The 22,544-nt window shown below is 46.0% G+C and overlaps 2 protein-coding genes across 5 annotated transcripts in view; one reads left to right on the top strand and one right to left on the bottom strand.

Moving 5' to 3' along the window:
* DOK5 (docking protein 5) overlaps positions 1-22,544 on the top strand; it is a 373,470-nt gene that overhangs the window by 338,800 nt on the left and 12,126 nt on the right. For all 4 annotated transcript variants that reach the window (XM_032350288.1, XM_032350289.1, XM_032350292.1 and 1 more), the window contains one exon: positions 370-505. In XM_032350288.1, coding sequence (XP_032206179.1) covers positions 370-505 — 136 coding nt within the window. The remainder of the gene's footprint in view (positions 1-369; positions 506-22,544) is intronic.
* Positions 6,150-9,414, bottom strand: LOC116594782. Its single transcript, XM_032350293.1, has 2 exons — positions 9,093-9,414; positions 6,150-6,672 (listed from the first exon to the last, which is right to left on the bottom strand). Exons 1-2 carry the CDS (start codon positions 9,332-9,334, stop codon positions 6,306-6,308), a joined length of 609 nt encoding a protein of 202 aa, XP_032206184.1. The 5' UTR covers positions 9,335-9,414; the 3' UTR covers positions 6,150-6,305.

Genomic DNA, 22,544 nt, shown 5'->3' with positions numbered 1-22,544 from the left:
GTTTCTACTGAGCTTCTGATTCATGGACAGTCCTGAGAACACAGTGTCCAGGTGCCTCTTGGAAAGTGGCAAGGCAAAGTGCTGGGATTATACTGAGAATCAAGAAAGCTGTTTATTAACGTTGGCTTCTTGACTGAAAAAAAAAAAAAATTCAGCACCGTGTTAGCCTCGTATGAATGGTTCCTGCCCAGATTAACAACAAATCCATTGGAAATTTTGATTCTAGTTAACGTCATTTAACCAACGTAGATAAGAATCCTGAACGCGTGTGAAATCAATGGGTCTTGTTTCATGGAGTGTTCTAGGCTCCCCGTGCGTGGCAGTTCTTGGAGCTGGATTTTCACAAGCTTTTTGTTTTTGTTTTCACAGGATGTGTGAAACTGGGGAAGGGCTGTTTATCTTTCAAACGCGAGATGGGGAAGCCATCTACCAGAAGGTCCACTCCGCTGCCTTGGCGATAGCGGAGCAGCATGAGCGCTTGCTCCAGAGCGTGAAAAATTCAATGGTATGTGCGGAATTTCTTCCTTATGACCCAGTGCATACCCTTGTAGAATGCAATCATAGAATCTTTATGCTGAAAAATATGGCCTGCAGTATTTGAGCAGATGGCTTTCTCCTGTACTCAACTGTGTATTACTTGGATTAAATGCCATCTTTGCAAAGCCCCAAGAGCCAGCTGGTGGCACAGTGTCCGGACATCCCTGTTGATGATGTGCTTTGTACTTCAGTTCCTACTTGTGCATGTCTTCATCAGTTCAGGCTCCTCCAGCAAGTACCAGAGGACTGGGTGGCTTATCAACAGTAGAAATTTATGTATTTCTCACTGGGAGGCTTGTTGTCCCAAGATCAAGGTGCTGGTCTATTCAGTGTCTGGTGGGACCGACTTCCTGGTTCATAGATGACTCTCTTTTCTGTGTCTCACTGATGGATGGGGCAAGGGAGCTCTGCCCTCATGACCTGATCTCCTCCCAAAGGCCCCACCTCCTAACCCCATCACCTTGGAGGTTAAGATTTCAATATATGAATCGGGGAGGGAACATCATCATTAGTCCACCGTCATGACTATGTTCATCAGAATTAATTTGGATGCATATGGACACCTGTAGACACAACTGTGTAGATTATCTTCCTATAGGTATATATTCATAGCTGTACCAGACATTATCATTTCAAATGGTGGTGGGAGCCAGACAGAAGAGCGCTGAAGGGAATGGGGGTAAAATATCAAAAGCCCAAGACCAGAGGACTGTTGATGAGCCTAAGGGCTCCACGTAGGACATCTCTTGATTTTTTTCTAAGGAAGCCAAGGATTTGAGTCTGTATATAATATCTTGTAGTTTGCCACTGTTGGAAATGAATTCTAGCTAAGACCAGCAACAAAACAGTAACGCTTTGTGGGCCAAGGGAAACCTGTGCAGAGACTCCATCCTGCCCAGAGCCATGCGTCTCCCATCTCTGGTTGGTCAGCCTTCACGGACGTGGATTCATAAAGACAACACAAACACAAATACACATGAGCACAGAGCTCCCTGGGATTACCTGCCCTGTTCATTGCATCGTACTAGGGACTGCATAGAGAGTTAGGATTGAAGTCTTAAGGCACAACAGTTAAAACTAATGCAAATCATGCATTGTGGCTGCAAATAAATGCATAGAACCTCACATCTGGAAGGAAGTCTGTAAAACCAAAGGGAACTGGGCCAGCACTGTAAGGTTAGGGTAGTTTGAAAACGTATGATTTAAACATGTGGGGTGGTTGGATTTAAAGCAAAGGAAAAGCATGCCCAAAAAATGATCTGTTCCAACGTGGCCTCAGATTATTCCCAGATGACTTGTTTATGCAGTGGTCTGGGATTATAGAGCGTAGATCAGCAAAACTTTCTGTGAAGGGCCAGCCGGTAAATACTGTAGGCTTTGTGGAGTAAGATGGTCTCTGTTGCAACTACTTCACTACTTGCAGAAGCAATTCTAGATAAAAATGTAATCTAGTGGATATGACTCCGCTGCAAAGCAAATTTATTCATGGACACTGAATTCAAATTTCATATCATTTTCACACATCATGAAATATTCTTCTCTTGATTTTCTCCCCACGAATTTCAGAATTTTTTTTTAAAGATTTTATTTATTTACTTGACAGACAGAGATCACAAGTAGGCAGAGAGGCAGGCAGAGAGAGAGAGGAGGAAGCAGGCTCCCTGCTGAGCAGAGAGCCCGATGTGAGACTCGATCCCAGGACCCTGGGATCATGACCTGAGCCGAAGGCAGAGGCTTAAACCACTGAGCCACCCAGGCGCCCCTCAGAATTTTTTTTTGAACTAAGTGGTCTTGGTATCCATTTCCCCTATGCCTACAAGTTCTGGATAGTGCAGTGGAGATAGATAAATGGATGGATGGGTGGGTGGCTGGTGGATGGATAGACAGACAGACAGATGGCTTAAGGTAGACTTCAAGTCCACTTGGAACTTTACAGGGCAACATTTCTTTGTGTTAAAATTGTTTACCTGTTCCATTAGATGCTTTTAAGCATCTAACGGAGTTTTTCCAAGATTACCTTACTGGTAAAGCCATCAATTAGCATAAATTGTTTTGTGTTTGAAAAGCAGGTTTGGTGTGCACATGTTTTTCCATTTACAACCTCCTCATTACTTCCACTAAAAATTAATCAGGAATATGAGTAATTCGTTTAGATCATCCCTTTGCACATTTAACTGGAAAATAATGTTGTTTGCTCTTAATTTGCTGTATGCTTAATGAGTTCCATAAAATGAATATGATTTTTAAAGTAACAACTTCCTGTTTTAGATGGAAATGAGTAAGCTTCAAAATGGGATCTGAATCTCAAGGATGTTAAGTGGGGATTATGAAATGCTCAAAATTAATGTACGTGAATCACTCCCTGATTTGGGGAGAAAAGAACCACCCCGGGACAATGCAGCCAATGAAGACAGCCCTTCCAGCCCCCCCGACCTTCCTGGGGCTACAGTTCTGCATTTTCTGGTATCGAAGAACGGATCTACATAGATCTGGCTATTTTCTCAGCTAGGAATTGCATGTTTACCACTACTGGCTTGCTTCTCTGGGTAGTCCAGGTCTTAAATGGAAAAAGATGGTGATGCCCACCTCTGGGCTCAGCCTCATTATTAGGAATCCCTGACCCACTGTTGGCTGCCTCTGTTATAAAAATTCCCAAACCCACCTCTACAGACAGGTGCTTCCCCGCGGGACCTGCCCCTGTTTGAAGTTACAGCTGTAAAGTGCATTGGTTGGGATCAGACTTGTGACCTGAACCCAGCAGCTGTAAAGAGGAGGTGTGTCGGTTTCATCACAGGAACGAGAGTAGTGATAGGCTGCGTCATTAGGACACTCCAAAGATGGGTCCTACTCCCTGGAACCTATAAATGTGTCCTTATGCGGCTAAAGGGAGTCTGCAGATATGATCAAGTTAGGGCTCTTGAGATGGGGAGATTATCCTGGCCCGTCCAAGTGAGCCGGTATTATCACCGGCGTCCTTATGAGAGGGAAACAGGAGGAGTAAGAGAAGGCGAAGTGACGGAGAAAACAGGGACAGAGAGCGAGAGATTTGAAGTTTGTTGCTGGTGGCTTTGAAGGTGGGGGAGAGAGATGTGACCCGAAGGATGTGGGTACCCCGAAATGCTGGAGAAGGTAGTGTTTTCCCCTGGAGCCTCCAGAAGGATCCAGCCTGGCCAACCTCTTGACTTCAGCTCGGTAAACTGGCTTTGGACATGTGGTCCCCAGAGCGGTAAGAGGATACAGTGAGGTTGTTTAAGCCCCGAGTCATGTGATTTGTGACCACAGCCTTAGGAAGCTAATACAGTAATGATATCCATAATAATAAATACGTATCTTGTGTCTGCTCTGGAACAAGCAGTATTTTCAGGACTTCCTAACCCAACAATTGCTGCTTTATGGAAGGCCCAAGGCCACCAGCTTGGAAATCATGGGACTCAAATTTGGAGCAGGTGTCCTGGGAGAGCCCTGCTTTTCTCCATATCACTCACAACTGGTTTTCTTTTTCCTCCGTGAGATTAGCTTGCCGGTGTTCTAAAAATACCAAATTAGTGACCAGTGTTTAAAAATTGAGAGGTTTTACATAAACTCTGATTTCTACGCTATCTTTGAAAAGTGGAAAGGTCTGACAGCACTGACCTTCTACCCCCCAAGGCAACTACAATCAGATATGCCAGGTCTTATCTGCCCTCTTTGGGGGACGCCACTTGCCCACAGTTCCTACATCCTTCTGTTGTTACTCTCCACAGGTCGCCTACCCATCTGTGGACTGCCCATGTCTGGCCTGTTTGTTTTCTATTCTTTCGTAACGAAGTGCCAGCGACTACACACCATAACACAACACACATTTATCATCTCACAGTTGCAGGAGGCCAGGAGGGTTGGCATGGTTTCAGTTCCTCACAAGGTTGCGATGCTTCAGGCACATGTCAAGGTTAGACTGGGGATGGATCCGTTCATGAGTAAACTCACTCTCAGAGTGGTTCCGTCACCTGCCTGCAGCCACAGAGCTCCTTACTACCGGAGCCAGAAATGCAAGCTCCTTATGTCTGATTCCTAAACCTCTACCCCTCGTCACAGTGCCTTGCCCCATCGGAGAGTCTGAAAGCTCTCCTGTCCCCCCCATGTCTCCACTAAGAACTGGCTTAGAGTTTGCAAATAACCTTGACTATCAGAGTGCCTTTTGGAAAAATCTGTCAACTTAGAGTATGCCCTAGAAGATCCCTGTTACAAGAAATCCTGTTTCTTTGGGTAGTTTGGGCACCAAATAGCAATATTGTATTTCAAAATCCCTCTCTCACGTTCTCACTTTTTAAAAGCAAAGTGTGGTTATTCCGTACTCTAGGGAGTGCTGGGGGGTTGGCGGCCGGAGTACTGGGAGGGAAGGACAGACTGTTGAATGAGACTGAGCAGCGAGAACTTGTTTGCTCACCAGCTGCCAGCTGGCCTGCCGGAGAAGCCACGGGGACTCTGCCGGGACAGCTCGGGACTCCCCCGAGCAGCTTTTGCTATTTTTGCCACCTTGGAGATCAGTGTCTCTGACAAAGTCTAATTTTGGACCAAGGAGTGGCGGTGTGTGGGATGTGCCTCATTCCACCCCTGGGCCTGTCATTTTTAGAATTTCCTTCAAGGCTAATCAAGTGATAAAGTAGAGGAAGACTAATTCAGCAGGCTTGCCCTAGGGGCTGCAGGCGAGGCTCCATCCAGGGTGCACCGAGGCCCCCGGCTAAGACTTCTCCCCTTTGCCCTGACGGTGAACCCAGGCTTGAGAGTTCATCTGAACCCTTCTTTGTCACTTTTTTTTTGGGTTTGCCTGATTGATAGGTTTACTTCCAAGCTTGGTTTTGCAAAGAAAATGTAACGAATTTGTAGAATTCAAATGGCATTCTTCCGCAATTCTGGAAACCACAGTAATTCTTACTCAACCTAATTCAAAAAGCCATAAACTATCTCCTTGGTTTAATAGAGAATCAAAGAAGTCATAGAATCCATTTCATTACTATTCAGACTCTGAAATAAGCTCTTCCCGGATGTTTTTATTTCATTTTATTTTATTATTTTTTAAATGTATCTAAACAGTCTTCTCCCAGCTCAACCTGCCCCTCTGTTCCCAAACCACCCCCTCCAAAAAAAAAAAAAAAATCAAGTTTTATCTCTTCTCCTCTATGTGGGCTCTGGTTAATTGGGTTCACTTATGGATTGATTTTTTCATTATTTAATTGATTTGTTTGTTTCTTTGTTTATTGTGTACTGCTTAAAGCATTTATCAGCTTTTTCCCACTCCCAAGTGAACCCTTTTTGTATCCTGGCATAATAATTATGATTCAAAAACCTTTTGTGGAACACCTATCTACTGTTTGCAAAGAAAGCATTGTGGTAAGTCATATGGAGAACATAAACATTTAAAAAAAAAAAAAAACCTGTTTTGAATCTTTACTGGAGCTTAAAATTTAGATAAAGAGTTCAGATTTACACCCTCAGTGCATTCAGCGGTATAGTCCTGTGAGTTCAGTTTGCTACAGTCTCCCTGGAGGGCAATTTGTCCTTATTTATCAAAATTAAATTCACTTATCTCTTTATCAGCAATAATACTGCCAGGAATTTACTCTAAAGATAGGACAGAAACAGATGAAATTCAGGTTTCTTTGTTAAATTTGCTATGACTTTCGTTCTGGTATATTAGGTGGGAAATGTCATTTTCGGAGTGCGCCCTTCCAGTCTCTCATAATAACCTCATAACTTGCGCCGTGCAGTGGCGGATCTTAGTAGTCCCTTTACTTGGTTATGAAGCGCTGCCCTAGCTTATGCAACCCCTCCCCATAGCCAGGCTCCTGGGACCTCGCCAGGGTCCTTGTCAGCTGGTGGCGCTGTTCCACAAGGAAAGGAAACAAACTGAATGATGCCAACAGGTTGTAGCTTTGTGTATAACTTCTGACACTAATATTAATGTTTAAGATGGTGGCGCTATAAATAGGCAGTCCGTGGACAGCCTGATGGCGGTAAGACAGCAGCAGTGCATGATCGGAACCGAAGATGTTCATATGAGAGCAGAGAGTGCATCTGGTTGACCAGATGCGCAGTGGTGAGTAATACAGGTTTCCAAAATCAGTCATCACAGAGAGGGTAGAGATGGTGTTGGTGCTGGGGATGGCGAGAGAAGTAGGATCATTTCAGTGACATTTTTAATCAATGTTGAGAAGTTAGGAAATGAGTGATGTATCCATCTCCAAGGGTTGGTGAACATTTTCTGTACAGGGCCCAATAATAAATATTTTATATTTTGGGAGCCACATAGAGTACTGCTGCTTCCTCCTCCTCCTCTACCTCTTCTTCCTCCTTGACTCCCTCCCCCTCTTCTTTTTTACTTTAAAAATGTAAAAACCGTTCTAGGTTCTGGGCCATAAAACACAGGCCACCAGGATATGGCCTCCAGGCTGTAGCTCACTGACGGCCCTCTGCATCTTGGCTTTCATTGTTAGACACAAATGTACTTTGATTATTAATCAGTCCCTCTCTTCCACACCATGTGGATTTCCTCCTAGGAGTTTACTAAAAGCAATGCAATAATCCCAAATGCCTGTCAGCAAAACCAGAGGCCATTTTTTATTTTAACCAGAATCAGTCATTTTAAGAAATCATTTAATAAGGGTTTCAGCTTTTGGTTGCCCCAGCGTATGTGCTCTGCCTTGTATGGCTCTTTTTTTCATGCTCTTAAAGTGTTGGGTATGACCAGGATCTGCCAAAGAGAATGTTGCCTAGAGAATGCATTCAGAGGTAGTGCCAGCATGGGCTATTGTCACCAACTATGCAAGTTGCAATATTTTAAGGAGATCCAGTCAATTATTTTTGCGGAACTGGAAATCGATTACATGCTAGGTTCCTACCCAAATATTTATCAACCCATGCAAGCATAAAATACAATTCCTCCTCCACTATGTGACGGGGTCGGGGGAGGGGGGAGTAAAATTATCTATGGATTCAGCTTCAGGCAGTAAGGGAACTTTGGTGGAGTCCCCAAATGACCAGAGCAGGGAAAGGAGTTAAGACAACTGAAGATGATGGCACAGGTGTTGGGAGCTGATGTGGGGAGACCACTTTTTGTTTGGTCTACAAGTGATTGGCACAGATGATATATTTTAAATTAAATTAGTTCCCAGTGTTTACAGTGGAAGGTTTCACATAAAATACATAGTTGTATCTTTTGGAGAACTGAGACTATCTGGTAACAGCGTGTCCACCCGAATTAAAATTGAGTGGTAGCTACCATTTTGAGAGGATGAATGGCCTTCAGGGCTGCCTAGTCTTATCGTTTCTTGGTGTCTCAATAACCAGAAGACTTCACTGATTTCTGCTATCTGCATGACCCGTGTAGACATTCAAGTTTTAGTCCCCTGCTTCAGGGGAACAATACATACCGCTTGTCCTTTAGATTTTTGCCAGGAAACCTATGTCCCTGAGACCTCTTTTTATGGAGGATTGGGGCTATTTGCTTGGTAGCAGAGGCTCGCTCTTACTGGGGAGAATGTCAGAGTGTATATGCACCAGGGAATCTATGATGCAAAATGCAAAAAGTGTAAGTATGAATGTGCTGCTTGGTGACTAAAACCAGCTGTGTAGCCTCTGACAGAAGAGCAAACCAGACTTTTGTATTTTTCACTCAATAAGAAAAAAAAAAATCACATGGTGAGCTTTTAAAGGCTCTATTACATATAATCAGTAGGGTTACCCTAGGAGTTTTTTCCCAGCTGGGACACTTTTGAGAGTCAAAGTCAGCCTTCTTTTTTTTTTTAATTTAAATTTTTAATTTTTTATAAACATATATTTTTATCCCCAGGGAAGGTCAGCCTTCTTAAGAGCAAGACTGGTCTTGTAATTTGCAGGCCCGATTCACAATGAATACATAAGGTCCTTTGTTCAAAAGTTAAGATTTTTCACGATGGTGACGGCAGAACATCAAACCAAGCGTGGGGCTCTGTGTGACTACAGGGATGTTGGCCCTGATGAAGAGTAATGCCTGCATAACAGATGTAAACAGGACGTTGCCAAGAAAACTGAAAGGTATAGTCACCCTAAACCGGTGATTCTCGGTGGCTAGCAGTTTTGCCTCCCAAGAGACATTTGGATCTGGAATCATTTTGGTTGTTAACACAGGGTTCAGGGTCAGAGGCCAGGGATGCTCTGAACATCCTATAATACACAAAACAGTCCCCCACAACAAAGAGTAACCTGCTCCCAGATGTCAGCAGCGGGAGGTTGAGAACCCTGTTCTAACGATCGGCAGGTTCTGCGTGAAAGCTGGGCCAGAAATTGATGGGTCACTGTGTTTGGGATTGAATGTCCGTCCCGCCGTCTACAGCTTGGCCTCCCTTTGCCTTGTTTACTTGACGTGTCATCTGGGGGTGATAAGAGTGTGTTTGCCTCACAATGTGGTGTGATTCACACGGGCTAGTACATGTAAGGCACTTTGGAGGAGCATAGGAAGAGTCAGATGTGAGCCACCATAATGATTCCCTTTTTGCTCACAGAAACTGGCATGGATGAGCCGGGAGAAAGAGACTCACACTGTAGCAATGGGCATGTCCAAGGCAACACCAGGAATTTGGCTGATGGGGCTGAATTCTGTTGTTTGTTGTTTCCTTAAGATCTTCTGTGGTGTTGGTGCGAGCACGGCAGCTTCAGATTGTGAGGTCAGGCCCTGCCTTAGGTGTGGGGCTCCCGCAGGGGCTGGCACTCTACAGGATCCTGTAAATATGCCCAGAGTGGTGATACCCATTCCGGAGTGCAACCGAACAAAGTATACCATATCTGCATGGCCCACCCGGGCCCCCGGGCCACCTCTTCACTCAGTAGACTTGTGCCCAGAGTAAGCATAAGACAGAAAACACAAACCACCCCTTTGCTCCCTGGTCTCAGTTCCAGCATGTGCACCGCATCGTGTCACAAAAGCATCTGCTTCTGGTGAGTTCAGTCGGACCCTATGGGATTTTTGCCCCGGGCATTAGCTTCAAAATCTAACCGAGTAACTGGCCGGTCTTCTAGAAGCTGGAAGCCTCCAGAGGGCAGAGGCTAGGCTCCCTGTGTCTGTAATACGCTCAAGGCCTGGCACAGGACTTACTACGTGTTTGTCGAATGAACAAAATCCGGGCCAAGTGGACCATTTTATGAGGATAGAGAAAAGGAGAAATGAAGCCTAAATACCAAATCCAGTTCCCTCTTCATGCCACGCCAAGGCCCAGGTTTCAAGCAGGTCTGCTTGAAGAGGTTGTAGAAAATAGTCCCCGAGGATATCAATTTCCGTGCACGGATGGGGAGTGGATATCCTTCGCAAAGAGGCATAAAAAGTTACCAGAAGCGAAGGGAGCAATGATTTTGTTTTATGCATGTGGCTGAGAACTCAGATGGCTCTGAATAAATTGATGCAAATCACTTTCATTCCCCATGAAAATAACCGTTTGAGTGCATCTGGTGTTCAGCAAAATGCTTCCCTTGGAAAGTTGGCCCCAAACGGCTGGTTTCAGCAACCGTCTGCTTTCTCAAAGCTGTGGGGGACAAGGGAGGCATAGTTTGAGCGGGTCCCGTTGGCGCAGTCGTGTCTCTGCTGCACTTTCCCTTCCCAGGAGAGCGGGCTGGTTCTCCTCTTCCCTTTTCCTTTGCTGTGTCTGTCTGTCCGTCGCTTTCTGACATTGCACGGGTAAGCCTCCGCCGGGCTGTCTTTCCTTGACACGTCCGTAATACTCGGGGATAGCTCGGTAGCATCTCGGTGATGGGGATCCCCATCACTTTTCCTGCAAATGTTGGAACGAGGGAGGGGGTTAGAGGAAGTCAAGACAGCGCTCTGGGTGGTTTAAGCCAAACATCTGTCAGAGCCGGAATCAGGATCAGACTGCCATGAGAATGGGTTTCGTGAGGAAGCCGAGGAAGGACCACAAGTTTGGCAGATTGCTAATTTCCACTTGAGAGAAGGCCCCTGGGACCGTGGGGGTCTGAGGGCCTGGCAGAATCACTGGTAGCTTCTGTTGCCCAAGTTGGCAGGGGCGTAACCCTCTCCGAGTAGCCTAGACTTCTGGCCACTTGCCATTTCTCTGAGCTTTGGAAGTAAAATTCAGGTGTCTTTTATCATTCACAACAGGATTTGAGCCCATTCTTTTTTTTTTAAGATTTTTTATTTTTTAAGACATACAGAGATCACAAGTAGGCAGAGAGGCAGGCAGAGGGAGAGAGGGGAAGCAGGCTCCCCACTGAGCAGAGAGCCGAATGCAGGGCTCGATCCCAGGACCCTGGGATCATGACCTGAGCCAAAGGCAGAGGCTTTAACCCACTGAGCCACCCAGGCACCCCCGATTTGAGCCCATTCTTTAAGGCCTTTGTAACCACCTCAGTGCTTTGTAGAACACACGGATGGTGGTATGAGCTTTATCTCCGCAGTAATTAAGAGACCAGTCCTAAATGGTGGCCCAGTGTCTTCGGCAGGTGACTTCACCACCCTTAGTGTTTGCTTCTCGCGCTCTGTAAAGGGGGTTTTTATTAATACCTACCTGGCCAGGTGGGATAAGGCAAGTGATTTCTTGACACAGTGTCTGGAACTTACCCAATACAAATCAACCTTGAGCTGTTATTGGTGTTGACTTACAGTAAGAAAGGTTAACATGGCAGAGGGGGCGGGATGTCACAGAGGTTTCTTACTCACTTAGTGATTCGGTCGCTGATCCCCATCACACCGCACACCTCCTGTGTGCCGGAAGTCATGCCGGGTACCAGGCGTGTGACACACGCGCGTGCGAGGAATCTTCTCCCCTCGCCCCACCCACACTGAAGGAGAGCTCTACTTCCAGGAGTCTGCTTTCTTTTTGCAGAGGAGGGAGGGCCGTTGTGGAGGCAGAGGGCAGGCCCCTTGACCGAAGCCGGCCTTTAGCTCTCCGGCCATTTACTCTAAAATCCTGGGGAGCGGAGGAATTGTGTTTCATTCGTTTTCAAGTTTCCAGCCCCTGGCATGACCGCATGACTTAAAAGTGATGCCCAGAGCATATCAGTGGGCGCAGTGACTGAAGGAACTAAAGAACCTTCAGTACAGAACTCACCGCACGGGGTCAGGGGAGAGGAAGGACCGCCAGGGAGTGTGTAAGCAGGAAACCAAGTTACGGGGCTTAGTCTACTAGCGGGAGGAGTACAGTTCGAATGTGTCGCTCCATCTGGCTCTACGCGGAGGGTCTGAATGCTGTATTTCATTTAATTTTCACCGCTCTCTTAAGAGATGGGGTTGGTTTTTGAATCCTGTTTATTTTTACAGAAACACACGTATGTGACATTTAACTAACAACAGAGATAGGCTCATAATGATGACGGTTGCTACGACAGTATTTTCTGTCTTCGTCATTTATTTGTATGCGTCTACCATTCCCTCCTTTCCCCTTTAGCAACTCCTAAGTCTTGTTCAAGAGTTTGTATTCTGCTTTCCTTGTTTTTCTCTGTACCCATGTGATCCCATACAAAAATCCATATCTACAGACACACATGTAGATACATATGTAATATCGGTGTTTGGAAGCCATTGTTTGTATTATAAAATTGTAATCCTATTACATATTAAAGCTACCCCCTGGGCTTTCTCATTTAACAGTAAATACCTCATGGAAATACAGTACTTAAAAGACATCTATCATAACTCTGACTCAAGGGGTAGCCCCTCTGACCCATGAGTCAAATCTAGCTTATGCCTGTTTTTGTAAGTAAAGTTTTATTGGAACACAGCTATGTTCATTCAGTGAGATCTTGTTATGGCTGCTTTCATACTGAAGCAAAAGAGTTGATTCATTGGCTTGATGAGGGCCGTCCAGCCTGCAAAGCTGCTTGCTCTCTAGCCCTTGACAGACAGGTGGCTGGCGTTGGTCTCATTCATTCTTTTTAATGGATTGGTTGGTATTTCAGGGTCTTGATGTGACACTCACTTATTAGCCTATCTATGGGAATATCAGATTTTGGGGGTCACTAATAAACAATTCTACATCATACATCTCCTTATATGTGCTCTTACTTATATATGTTAACTTCAACTGAGTTTTTTTTTTTTTTTAAGATCTTGTTTATTTATTTGACAAACAGAGATCACAAGTAGGCGGAGAGGCAGGCAGAGGGAGAAGGGGGAAGCAGACTTCCCGCTAAGAAGAGAGCCCGACATGGGGCTCAATCCCAGGTCCCTGAGATCATGACCTGAGCCAAAGGCAGAGGCTTTAACCCACTGAGCCACCCAGGCGCCCCACTTTAACTGAGTTTCTGAATGTTACTTTATGTAACTGAATGTTGTCAACCCGGGAGCAGGATTGCTGAATTAAAGGTTGTAAGTACTTTTAAATTTAAATCGGTGTTGCTGTATTGCCTTCCAAAATACTGGAGTACTTTGTATTTCATTGGAAGCACTATTAGGTCTGTTTCATAGAGGGAGAAACTGAGGCTCAGTAGCTCATGATTAGTATGTGAAGAGTCAGGAGAGGAATATAAAGCCCAGGACATGGATTTTTTTTTTTTTTAAGATTTTACTTATTTATTTGACAGACAGAGATCACAAGTAGGCAGAGAGGCAGGCAGAGGGAGAGGGGAGAAGCAGGCTCCCCACCGAGCAGAGAGCCCGACGTGGGGCTCGATCCCAGGACCCTGAGATCATGACCCGAGCCGAAGGCAGAGGCTTTAACCCACTGAGCCACCCAGGTGCGCCCCGCCCAGGATGTGGATTTGATCGGAACTGGCAGGGAGGATAAAATCTGGGGACTTTGCATAGTTGGAAAACAGACTTCTAGAGCCCTCGTAGGTGTTTGTGGGCTGGGCACCGGGGGAAAGGGCGAGAGAGTGGGGGGGATGAGACTTGGGACAGTGCTTCTGCACCTTCAGAGTGCATCAGGGTCACCTGGAAGGCTTAGTGAGCCCCAGTCACTGGGCTCAAGCGCCAGTGTTTCACAGGTCTGTAGTGGAGAATTGGAATTTGAATGTCTAGTAAGTTCTCAAGTGATGCTGATGTTGCTGGTCCGGGCACCACACTTGGAGAACCACTGCTCTAAATTGACGCGGGGTCTGGCTCCTTGGTCCCTGGAAGAAATGGGACAAGTGCTAAAGATAGCACAGCAGGGGACTGCATACCTTGATGTCCTGTATACCTATAAAGATTCTCCGGAAGATATATGCCAATCAGAGAACACAGTCCTCTGCTGGGAACGGAATGTCATTATGCTCAGAGTTCTTTCATTGTCTAATTATTGGACACTAACCACTCTTTACATGTGTTGTATCAGTGGTCTGCATTTAAGGGTTTGGGAAAGCAGGATCATGTGATGCTCTCTCACTGAAGAACACTAGACGCTTTTAAGAAATCCTCTTAAAATCCTCCTTAAATCCTTTTTCTCCTCCCACACAAAGGGGAGGATACCTGTCCAGCAGGTGGAGGAAAGGCAGGCCCAGGAGCCTCTCTGCATACCTGGGTACACTGCCGTGAGAACGAATTCCATCTTCTCATGCACCACGGGGTTGCCCCGCAATGATGACGGGACTTTTTCAACAATATTTGCATCTCTGTTCAGGAGGGATTGGTTACTGCCACTTAGCGTAGCAATTAACATTTTAAGCAGTTTGTATTGATTGAATGAATCTGCTTCATCAAGCAGAAGGAACCCCACAAAATGCAGCAAACGTAGTTATCTCAATAAATGACTCCCAGCACTGAACCATACAAGACAGATCTGCTGGTACTTTGCAGTGTGTTTGATAAACTTCAGAAATAGGGATTTGTTAGACTCGGGGAAACAGATTGCATGCTCCACAAACACATGCTTGATCTTTATGTCTTTTTTCTTTTTTTAAGTATTGTCTAAAGCCACTGTTCTCTTTTAAGGGAGACATTTGGTCTGGATTTTGTAAGAATAAGCCTAACATTTTAAGATTCAGTTCAAAACATATTTACTATTCATGAGATATTTGAAGTGCTTCTCTCTGGCTAGAGATCTGAAATTATGTTTTAGCTTCTTTGAGAACTCTTTTCTCGTCTCCTTTTAACTTCTCCTGGATTTCGTCTTCTCGTAAGTCTTATTTGAGAAGACCCAAAGGGGTAGAGGCTTGCGGGGTGGGAGGGTCTATAAAGCTGCAGTGTAGGAAGAAGAGAGATGTCTGCTCTGTCCAAGCCTGGTCTTGGAGGGGTGCTGTGCTTGCACATAACCAACAGTGCCCGATTCAGAGCTACCAGGTTCTTTAAACTGGTGAATGGATGTGGTGCCGTCGAGGGAGGAAGCTGTGATTTATTTTGAGATGCATTAGTATCAAAAAGAGACTTTGGATTAAGAATTGGATCTGTGCATGATGTAAAATGCAAATCTGCTTATTAATACATTCATTCATTCTACAAATATGAGCATCTACCTTGTGGCAGGTCTTGTGGTAGGAAGCAGGAGTACAGCAGAGAACAAGAAACACTCCTTGTCCAAAGAATTTGCTGCGTTGTTGTGGGGGATGAGACGGTCAACAGTAGACATATAAATCTATCTATCAGGACTTGGCGTTTGCTCTGAAGAACATTACAGTGTAAAGCAAGAGAGAGCGATGGAGGTTTATTGCTCTGATGGGGTGATGTGCTGGCAGAGGGCTGGGGTACAGAGTGAGCCTTGAAAATTTCTGAGCGCCCATTGTTCCAGCCAGAGGGGGCCTTAAGAAATTTTCATGGCTCACCCTTAACTGCCCTCAGCTCTCTGCCAGAGTATTGAGGCCATTTTATGCTTTGCATGTTCAAGGTCAAGAAGGCTGTGATCTTGAAGCAGATAAAGTGGGGAGATGGAGGAAGTGGGGGTGTGGTCTAGAAGTCACGAGAAACCAGGCGCTGTATGACCTTGTAGCTGTGATAAAGACTTGGATTTTTCTTGGAGTGGGTTGGAAAGTCATTTGAGGGTTTCGAGGAAGGGGAGATAGGCTGACTTCACTTTTAAAATTTGGAAAAGACCCCAGGTAGGTGCGATAAGAGTTTCAACAGGAAGAACATTCGGGAGCTCTTTCCTCCATCTTGGGATCTAGGTGAGTGCCGTGACATGGACCAAGATGGCGGGCTGGACATGGTGAAAGGTGGGGCGTTCTTGACACATTCTGAAGATTGGAAAACCAGCTTTGCTGGTGGGTAAGCAATCCTGTAGACTAGAGAGTCAACAAGGTAGCCTCACAGGGCTTTCTCTGCTTTAAGCAGAGCAATAGGTAGAATGGAAGAACCGCTTACCTGGAAGGGGAGGAGACTGGAGGAAGTCGACAGCGAGAAACGGTAATTCAGGAATGGACACGCTCAACGAGAGAGGCCTGCGAAGCACGTGGGCAGACATGGGATGATGCACACAGAAGTCCGAGGTTTGGGGGACAGAGGGGAGCTCCAGGTGTGCATTTGAGAATCATCATAGTGTGGATGGTTGATACCTAAACCCACCCCGGTGATGAACCCTCCCTGTGAGCATGGACAGATAAGTAATTGTGGCTCCTTATTTTTAGGGTGGTTTCAACACCTCTTTAACAGCGATTTGCCTTTTTCTTTCTAATGGCTACAGATTAGTCTGTTGTACAGATGCCACAGTAATGTGAAGGTAAGACAGCTTTAAGAATAAAAACAAAATTATCAAGTCATCTACTTTTCTGATGTAGCATTTAAAGGTAATTTTTGAGTCACTCTAAAATCCAGTTGACATGTAAATTAACATTAAATTTTAAAATTCATTTAAAAACTGACTTTGGGAATAGTTGTTGATGGAGTGGGTCCCAGCATAACAACTGTGGTTAGCAGAAAAAAAAATGTTAAGAAGGAGATTGGGTCAGAATTTAATTCCATGATCACATCTGGTAAATAAGAAATAATTTATTTCTTATAAACGAGCAAACAAAGTAAGGCACAGACAAAGGATGGGCTACGGCACAGACATTAACATGGTCATACAGAAGATAGTAGTGTTTAGGAATGTTAAGGTCTGTACACAATACATTAAATGTAAAAAAGAGGACACGACAGCATATCCACACTCATGCAGCTTGTGTTTAATACAGTTTACGGGGACGCCTGGGTGGCTCAGTGGGTTAAAGCCTCTGCCTTCGGCTCAGGTCATGATCTCAGAGTCCTGGGATCGAGCCCCACATCAGGCTCTCTGCTCAGCAGGGAGCCTGCTTCCCCCTCTCTCTTTACCTGCCTCTCTGCCTACTTGTGATCTCTTTCTCTCTCTTAAATAAATAAATAAAATATTAAAAAAAATACACATTATGCATGCACAGTTAAAAAAAAGACTAGAAGGTAATTATTAGCATGTTAAAAGTTCTCTTTTTTTCTTTGCTTTTGTTTTTCCTAGGTGATGTGTATAGGGCTAATTTCAAATCTACCTTATATTCTTTTGTGTGTTCCCTGAATATGACAGAAATATATCACTACTAGGGAAGAAAGAACACAGTTTATTACAACTTTTAAAGAAATGGACCATAAACAAGATGTGGACCTCCCTCCCACCCCCTTTTGGGTGCTGAGCAAAATGCTACCAGATGTATAGGCAGAGATGCCTTGGAGATTGTAAGCTCCCCAAGGTGGGGGAGAGGGAGACTTTGGTTTTAGGGGGACTTTTGGATTTTCTCCTTTTCCTCCAGTTATCCATGTGCCCACACCGAGCTGTGTTCATCCTTATTCATTGAATGCCTTGAGTACTAACTGGGACCTGGTGGTTAAATATATTCTCTAAACATATTTATGTTTTTTAGGATTTAATTGGGTGGCTTTTTTGTTGTTGTTGCCTGAATATTTTTTTAAAGCTCCTGTCGTGACCCAGGAAGAGTCCAGTATCAAATATTCAGGTTTAAAAAGATGTGAATGCTCCTAATAAGACCCTTTTCAGAAACTCTTGCTAAAGACAGTATTTTGGTTGATATGGGGCTTAATGACAATATTGCTAAATGGATGGAACCCCACAATAAGCCGTGGATGTTCTTAAAATTAGCTGCTAAGTAGAAGCATTTTTTTTTTCTCTTTTTTACTGATGAGGTGGTAGAAGGAATAAAAGGAAGCTAAATAACTAGCCTGGAGTCCTGCAGTTATTAGTGGCAGCTCCAGACTTTATCCCGATTGTTGGCCAAATTTGGGCTCTTACCACAGTGGAGAACTTTTTCTTCCTCCATCATGATTGGTCCTAAGGACACAGGGCAGTGATTCTCAAAGTATGGTCCCTGGACCCGTGAGATCAGAGCCATCTGGAGACTGGGCAGAAAGGCACATTCCTGGAGGATGGGACCATCCGGGTGATTCTCCTGCTTGCTGGAGTTGGAGAACCGTTGACCCATGGTCTGGAGAGCAAACGTAAGGCATGTTTTCAGATGTTCTTTTCATTGGAGAAGAAGTAGGCAGAAAATGAAGGCGTCGTTCAGGACGCCCAGGGGAGAACGTCCATGAGCCAGGAGCGTGCTGTTAGCAAGGCTGACTGGGGAGTGGAAAGAGGGAGACACGGAGATGCTGCCTTTTTTTGGAACACGGTTTTACTATTTCTCTCTTGAATTGTCCCTGTGACTCAACTTTGCCCACACTTTGTGCTTAAAATATCCACAGAAAATAAGTTGGTTTATATATACTTGAAACCGTGGATAGTGTCAGAACCGTCTGAGCTCTGGAAGTCTGTCGGGTTGAGCAGACATCCCGGCTGAGAGGCGGCCCTGACTCACGGCTGAATGCCACTGGCAGACCGTGTCCTGGTTCCGTCCCTTCAGGATCCAGGTGGAGCGGACGGAGACTTCCGATCTGATTTGCAAATGCCAAGTCGCTCTTGGTAAACCCCAGGCTCTCGGTACTGTCAGGAGCCTCCTGGCGCAAGTTTAAGAGCCTGAGGCGGTTGGAGTGAGTTCTAGCCTGAGGCGGTTGGAGTGAGTTCCATTGTGGTGGTGTGAGCCCGTGTCTGAATGGGGCCAGGCTGATGTCACACACACACCGCATGCGGTACCCATGTGCCACCGCCGCGGCAGAAAGCCTCCTCCTGCCGTGCTGGTCAGTTTCAACAACACAGGGCTCTGCTGTCAAGCAGCTGGAGCCCTAGGAAGGACGCTATGGTGGCGTGTTCGGCCAAGAGTCACCACTGCTCTGTACTCTGGGTCTCCCTCTCATCAAAGAAGTGTCTAAGCCACAAGTGTCAGCCAGACCCAAGGAAGAATGCAGAAACCCAGAAAGTGGCTGGTGGTGTGGAGGACAGTTGTTGGTTTGTTTGCTTGTTTGTGTTTCTCACTGAGAAGCTGTAAATAGCATCATTAGAACTTTCTCCTCTCCCGAGAGGCTTGATATGTTTTGCCCATCATGAGGAGAAAAGGGCCTGGGCGAGCAGCATTTCCCTCACTGTGAGCCACGGGAGGTCTTTAAAAGGACCCGTCGGTGCTGTTGATGATGATGGTGGTGGGCGACCACGCGAGGGCCAGGTGTCACTCGAGTTGCCATGTCAGTTCCCCTGGGATGGACTGACTGGAAGTCGCCAGCCACTATTTTATTATACCGTGAGTTTTTTAATAGTCTGTGTGGCACACACTATCTGATCTTACTTTTCTCAGGACAGCTTGCTGGGGTACCGTCCGCACACCATACAGTACACCCCTTAACCTGGACAGTTTCAGGGTCTCGGTGTACGCACAGAGTCGTTTCAGTCACACCCATCAACTCCGGATATTTTCATCGCCCCCAAAAGAAACCTGTCTCCCGTAGCCGTCACCCGCCCAGCCGTAGGCAGCCGCTCATGTGCCTTCCCTTTCTCTCTGGATTTGCCGGTTCTGGACATTTCCTATAAGTGGACTCTGGCAACATAATGGTCTTTTGCAAATGGCTTCGTTCACCTGGTATCACCTGTTCAGGTTCATCTGTGGGGTAGCAGGTAGCAGGGCCTCATTCTTTTGTACTGCAGTCTGATGACTTTTTATATGTTTCCCTTTTTTTGTCTCATGAAAAGAGAAGTTCTATGAGAAAAGGCCCCTGGAGGCTCAGACAAGACGAGGGTGTGTCCCCTATGCCACGGTTCTTGTGGCGCGCACCGTAAACTGGAACATGGTCTCTGACTCCGTGGTCGGTCTCTCTTCCCAGCAGCATAATGTTTTTGTGCCTTCGAAACCCTATCGGTTACAACCAGTGATTGGTTGAGTATTTCTGGCCACCCGGCAGCGGCAGAACTCACTTAGCCTGGGTGAGGAGGAGACCTGGGTGCATCCCTGCTGTCTAGGGAGAAGATTCGAGCATTCAAGTACAAGAAGGCATTTGTTTGACTTTCACGAAGCCCGTCTTTGTCCCCCGGTGGGATCTTGAGCTAATGCTGCTAACAGAAGGAGTAAGTGCGGAGAGTTGAACTCCGCAGCTGCTGGGGCTGGGGCAGGTCCTGGCCGATTGCTTGTCTGCACGTAGGCCTTGCTGCTGCTCATCCCTTGAGTAACAAAGTAGGAGGAAGCAGAGTCTCTTGACCACGGCCCCCCAGCCAGTGAAAGCCACATTAATTTAACCTGGACTTAGAGCTTCTGCAGGAATTCAGCCTTGGGCTAACAGTGCTTCTCATTGGCTGAGCTGATGAGGATTGATTTCTAAAAACTGTCCCCTGCTGCCTGGGCGAATGTGGGGTTCATTTGTTCATTCATTCATTTATTCCTCCATCCATTCTGTATTTGTGAGGCTTTTGGAGGCCCTAGTGAGGCGCTGGGGATATGGAGAGAACATATTTACTCACCGTTTTCCAGGAGTTTGTGGTCTGCCATGGAGAGGGGGGTGTCCAGCTGCTGTCAGCAAAACAATGGGAGTAAGAATGGGACACGAGGGGCGCCTGGGTGGCCTGTTGGTTCAGGTCAGGTCATGATCTTAGACTGCTGGGATGGAGCCCTGAGTGGGGCTCCCTGCTCCATGGGCAGTCCGCTTGTCCCTCTGCCTCTTCCTTCTCCCAGGCTTGTGTCCTCTCTCTCTTCTCTAATAAATAAAATCTCTAAAAAAAATTTTTTTTTAGATGTCATTAACAGAGACGAGATGTCAGGAAAATGTTGAGGGGTTCCTGATCTGACTCCTGAAGGGAAGGTAGGCGTCAGCCAGGTGAGAAGTGGGGGGATGGGGTGCACACAGACCACACACAGCCTGTCTGGTGCTCCGTGTTTGGCTCGCAGGCCCTTCTTTTACACTACGGGTTGGATTTACTCATGTGCTCGCAGATGTTTAAGAAATGGCCCTCTGAAGAAAAGCGCCTGTGTGCAAACGCAGAGTTGGGAAGTGATCTAGAGAGGCATGCTCTTTTACATCCATCTCTGCCAAGTAGATGTGACCGACTCAGATAATCTCAGAGCATGGACGATAGTAAAATAATAACAGGAAGCAATGAGTTTTGAGTAATACATCTGTTGTGACTTGAGTACCATGCACACAATCGTGTGTATTTTATATACACAATTTATGTAACTGTAAGTTTGCATGGTTTAATTTTTATTGATGGCTGCATTTAACAACCAGCTCACGAACTCTCCGAAAATGTAATACTTGGCATTCACAAGCTGGTTCCAGCCCGCTCTCCCGCATCGTGGATTGGATTCAGTCTTTCACTTGGCAAGAGTGTGCGGAACAGCCACCGTTCTGAGAGCTGAGAACACACCAGTGAGCAAAACAAATACCAAAATTCCCTTCTGGTTCTAAAATCCTGGTTTTTAGTCACTGATCATTCCAATGATCCTGGGCCTCCATGTTGGCTTTGGCGTCTCCAAGCCTTGACTTAACGCCAACCACCGTCCTGGCTCCCTGGGCATATCGTCCCCAGAGCTTCGAGTGCACACACATGCAGGCATCTTAAGAGTCTAACATTTAGAAGGAGCAATGAAGGACGCCTAGTCTGACCTCAGACATCCTGCAGCCTCCTGCGTGCTGGAGGTGATCTGGGAGATGGACTAAGATGTGAAGCTCCTGGAACCCCTGTGACCCCGGGGCAAGCATCTGGGGATTCGGCTGTGTGCCCAGTAACTCCTCTAGCAATTCCTCTCTGATTCCCGTGTCCCGTTGTCACTCCCCCTGCTCAGATTTTAATGCCCTTTTCCTGTCGTCCCAGGCCCACCAGATGTTCTTCTTTTTTTTTTTTTTTAAGATTTTATTCATTTATTTGACAGAGAGAGATCACAAGCAGGCAGAGAGACAGGCAGGGTTTGGGTGGGGGGGTGAGTAAGCTCCCCACCGAGCAGGTCCCCGATGCGGGGCTCGATCCCAGGACCCTAAGATCGCGACCCGAGCTGAAGGCAGCGGCTTAAACCACTGAGCCACCCAGGTGCCCCTGCTTCATCCTTCTTGGATTGTCTTAGACAAAAGCTCTTGGCGGTTACAGACTATGCCTCAAAATCAACAAGTATTTGGTAATAAGCTGAATAAGTGTACTTTCCATTTATTGGCTCAGGTGGCCAATCTCTGGAAAAATCCAACTTAGAATGTTCATGAGCACCTGTGAAGGCTGCTCCCCACTTGGCAGCCATGGTTTTAGGAGGCGATTGGAATTGAACCTTGAACTTCAATAAATTCAAGGTGGAGAGCAAGTGGGTGCCTGCCAGTGGGTTCTGAGAGATGGAGTTCAGGTCCTGGGAACCAGGTGCCAGCTGCCACCATGCTGGGAGAACTCGGGTACTAATTTTTTGGCTTGTTAGCACAGGAGACTGGGCTGGCTATTCCCATAGTCTGGTGTTCCATGATTATATTAAACTTTCCTAGTAGTCGCAGGATGCAAAAATGATGATTTGGATCATTTTTATAGAGAGAGTTCAAGGATACCTGTGTAATGGAAAGGTGGGAACAAGCCAGGCAGATGTGGTAGACAGTTCTACTTAAAACATCCTTTCTGTGTTCACACTGAGTTCAGATGCATTTGATAAATTGGAGAATGATTCATCCTAATATCAGAGTGCATTGGTGTAAGAAAGTGCGTTGGTTCCCTTCCTGGGCAAGGGAAGTCCAGCATAGCAGGAGTAGAATTAAAACCTTTAGCGGGAGAGGGAAAATCCCTCAGTAA

The sequence above is a fragment of the Mustela erminea genome, chromosome 7 (assembly GCF_009829155.1).
Source record: "Mustela erminea isolate mMusErm1 chromosome 7, mMusErm1.Pri, whole genome shotgun sequence".
Taxonomy (NCBI): domain Eukaryota; kingdom Metazoa; phylum Chordata; class Mammalia; order Carnivora; family Mustelidae; genus Mustela; species Mustela erminea.
This window is presented reverse-complemented; position numbering and strand designations above follow the sequence as displayed.